Source organism: Camelina sativa, chromosome 11 (genome assembly GCF_000633955.1).
Source record: "Camelina sativa cultivar DH55 chromosome 11, Cs, whole genome shotgun sequence".
Classification (NCBI taxonomy): domain Eukaryota; kingdom Viridiplantae; phylum Streptophyta; class Magnoliopsida; order Brassicales; family Brassicaceae; genus Camelina; species Camelina sativa.
Window position 1 is genome coordinate 41,195,853 of NC_025695.1, and position 2,757 is coordinate 41,198,609.

The window sequence follows — 2,757 nt, forward strand, 5'->3', positions numbered from 1 at the left end:
AGCTTCCTTAGCCAAAGCGTCCTGCAACCGGTTCTCTTCTTCTTTAAGAGACTCTTCGAGTTTCTTCTTAATATATCTTCTCCAAGCTGCTTGTATGAAGCAAGCAGCCCAAGTCCTCCATTGTTGCGAGTAGAACCTGAAAGTATGCCTTAGCTGTTTGCTGTGAAGACGTCTGAATTGGGACGCCACAAATTTGAGGTCATCAGCTTTAAGTGCGAATGCTTCAACTTCCATGAGAGCTCGAACAGTTCTTGTTGAGATTGGGAGGTTAGAGGAGGTGTGTGGGTCTAAAGCCCAAGTTAAAAGCTCCTCACCACAGAAGTCACCGGCTCCAAGGTACTCAGAATTGAAGAAACCAGTTCTTCCACCGTTTGTTGTCATTGTTAGAAGCTTCCCACGCATTATAAAGAGCATTTCGTCTACCGGATCTCCTTCTCTTACGATGTAGCTTTCCTCAGTGTACAACACGGGTTGTAAACGGTCACAAAGTGCATCAAGAAGCTGTTCGTCCATTTTCTCAAACATCGGGACCTATAACCGATAGATACATGTTGCCGTTAAGAGTGACGCTGACCAAATTATATGAGAAACTGAAACCAAGTAAAAAGAATGGATGGTGTTTTCTTTACCCGCATGAGAAGGGCAAGACAGAGATGGCGTTTGATGTCGCGTCTAAGATCTTTGGGAAGATTACTAAGAAGATTCTCTTCATCAACGCCTCTTGTCTCTTGCCATTTGTATTGCTCGTATCGGCGGATTCTTTTTCTCAAGTTCTCAGGGAGTAAGCGGTGAGACATCCATTGCTCTGCGTCTCTTCTCTTAACTCTCATCTCTTCCAACCTTGTGGTTGTTGATTGCAGATACGTCTACAATTTAAAAACTAGTCAATAAGAAAATCAACTTTGCAAACAGTATGGCACATATGATGAAATGTGACTAACCTGCATGTTCCCAATCAAGAACGAGAACAAAACCAACCCGGCAATAGAAATGAAGACCGCGAAACAGATCTCCCAAACATATGTACTTGTTTTAAGGTTTTGACCGAGTGAACTGCATCAAGAAAACAGAACAAAGATGTAAGAACTTATTGTCGTTTCTTTACTGATGTATATAACAAACGGAAACAATCTGCTGATGTGTATAATCTCAATACCTGAGGTTTTGAAGACCCCACCAGAAACAGTAAAAAAACTTCTGAGGGAAATCTTGAGATTCGACTACACCAGACTGAAGTGCGTCTAGGAATATCCCAAAGTTGAAGAGTGTTGCGTTTGGTGTCTGAATCGGACAAGACTCATTGAGGAAAGCATTGCCTCCTCGACTTTTATGGTCACAGTACAACAACTTTGGATTGCAGAGATCAGTTCTCCTCTTGCAAGCTTGTTTCCAACACACTGTTTCGCGTTCAATAGAAAACAAATACCAAAAAGCACCAAACACCTGCACATTACACCAGTTTTTGACCAAAAGAAATATTAATACATCTAAAGCTCTGATCCTCAAAACAGTAAACAACAGTAAGAGTAAATTCAACTCACATGACTAGCTAACATGTAAAGGAAGAGATTGAAAGCAGCTCCAGCCCAAGCTGTCTCAGTAAGTATCCCTGAAGTTCTTGTCACCTCTTTGTAGAGCGGATAGATTCTTATAAATCTCGGTATATATTGGAAGAAAACAATGAACTTCAGCATATTCTTCGTGTTCAAAGATATTGAACCTCTCATATGTGGAATAAAAATCAAAATCACCATCTGCAAAAACACACAACTCACATTATTACTCAATCAATCAAGACCTAAAGGCGTGTAAACACAAACAATGAATGAACCAAAACCTGTGGAAGCGGAAGAACAGCAAGAATGTCGATAATGAAATGAGAAGACAAGTAACGTTTAGCTATCTGACGCTTGTCCTCAACAAGAACACCTCTCCCAAAAACTCGTGAAGAAGGAGCGATGAAGCCAGTACGGAACTGGAAAATGATGTGAATGATGTAAAAGACATCAGTGAAGGAGCGCAGAACACTAGCGGTAATCTCCATTTTCTTGTCAATACCAAGACATTTCTTGGAGTCATCGATGATAGGAACGTAGAAGAACAAAGGGTCAAGCGAGACAGCGATGATACAAGCCAAAACAAAGATCTTGTTCCATCTCTGAAGGAAAGGTCCTTGTGGGTCAAGGATTTTGTGAGTTGAACCAATCCCTTTAGAAACAGCTTCTTTGAAAGAGTAAGACTTGTATGATCTTTTGAAAAGTTTGATCCTTGATGAGCTTGTTTCAAAGCTTCTTTGGAACTTGTCTGAGATTGAGCTTATCGTTCTCCGGAATATTCCATTTCGAATCTCGTTTTTACCGGAATATTCCACGTCGGAGGAAGTCTTGTCGGACTTCCAATCCTGAAACCTGTGAAATCAACAAAGTGAATTGAGTTCCCAAAAACCTAGAATTGAAGGAGACAAATCTGGAGAACAGAACACTGACCTTACAAACTTCTCTTGTCTGAAATTCATAGTTGGAGAGTAAAGAACTCAAAATTGCAGAGACTTCACTCACCTCCCATGAAGATTTGGGGGAATATAAAAAAACTTCAATTCAGTAAACACTTGATTCAAAATTACAAAACTTTGGTATTCAATTTAAACAAGAACTCCCCAAAGAAGCAGTTCTAGTAAAGAGGAGAGAAAAAAGGAAGAAACTTTAGTTACGAGAATCCAGTTAGAGAAACGTTGAGAGTTTTGGGGGAAGAGAAGAA

The 2,757-nt window shown here is 40.2% G+C and overlaps 1 protein-coding gene across 2 annotated transcripts in view; it reads right to left on the reverse strand.

Moving 5' to 3' along the window:
• The window catches only part of LOC104725829 (cyclic nucleotide-gated ion channel 1-like), a 9,697-nt gene extending 6,940 nt beyond the window's left edge, over positions 1–2,757 (reverse strand). The window contains exons 1-7 of one of the 2 annotated variants that reach the window (XM_019233075.1): positions 2,487–2,757; positions 1,838–2,408; positions 1,542–1,754; positions 1,157–1,443; positions 942–1,053; positions 630–866; positions 149–531 (exon numbers count right to left, since the gene is read on the reverse strand). In XM_019233075.1, the coding sequence (XP_019088620.1) occupies positions 149–531; positions 630–866; positions 942–1,053; positions 1,157–1,443; positions 1,542–1,754; positions 1,838–2,408; positions 2,487–2,515 (1,832 nt within the window). In that variant the 5' untranslated portion in view covers positions 2,516–2,757. Of the gene's footprint in view, positions 1–136; positions 532–629; positions 867–941; positions 1,054–1,156; positions 1,444–1,541; positions 1,755–1,837; positions 2,409–2,486 lie in introns of both variants that reach the window. The other variant, XM_010444566.2, reaches the window with a different exon arrangement.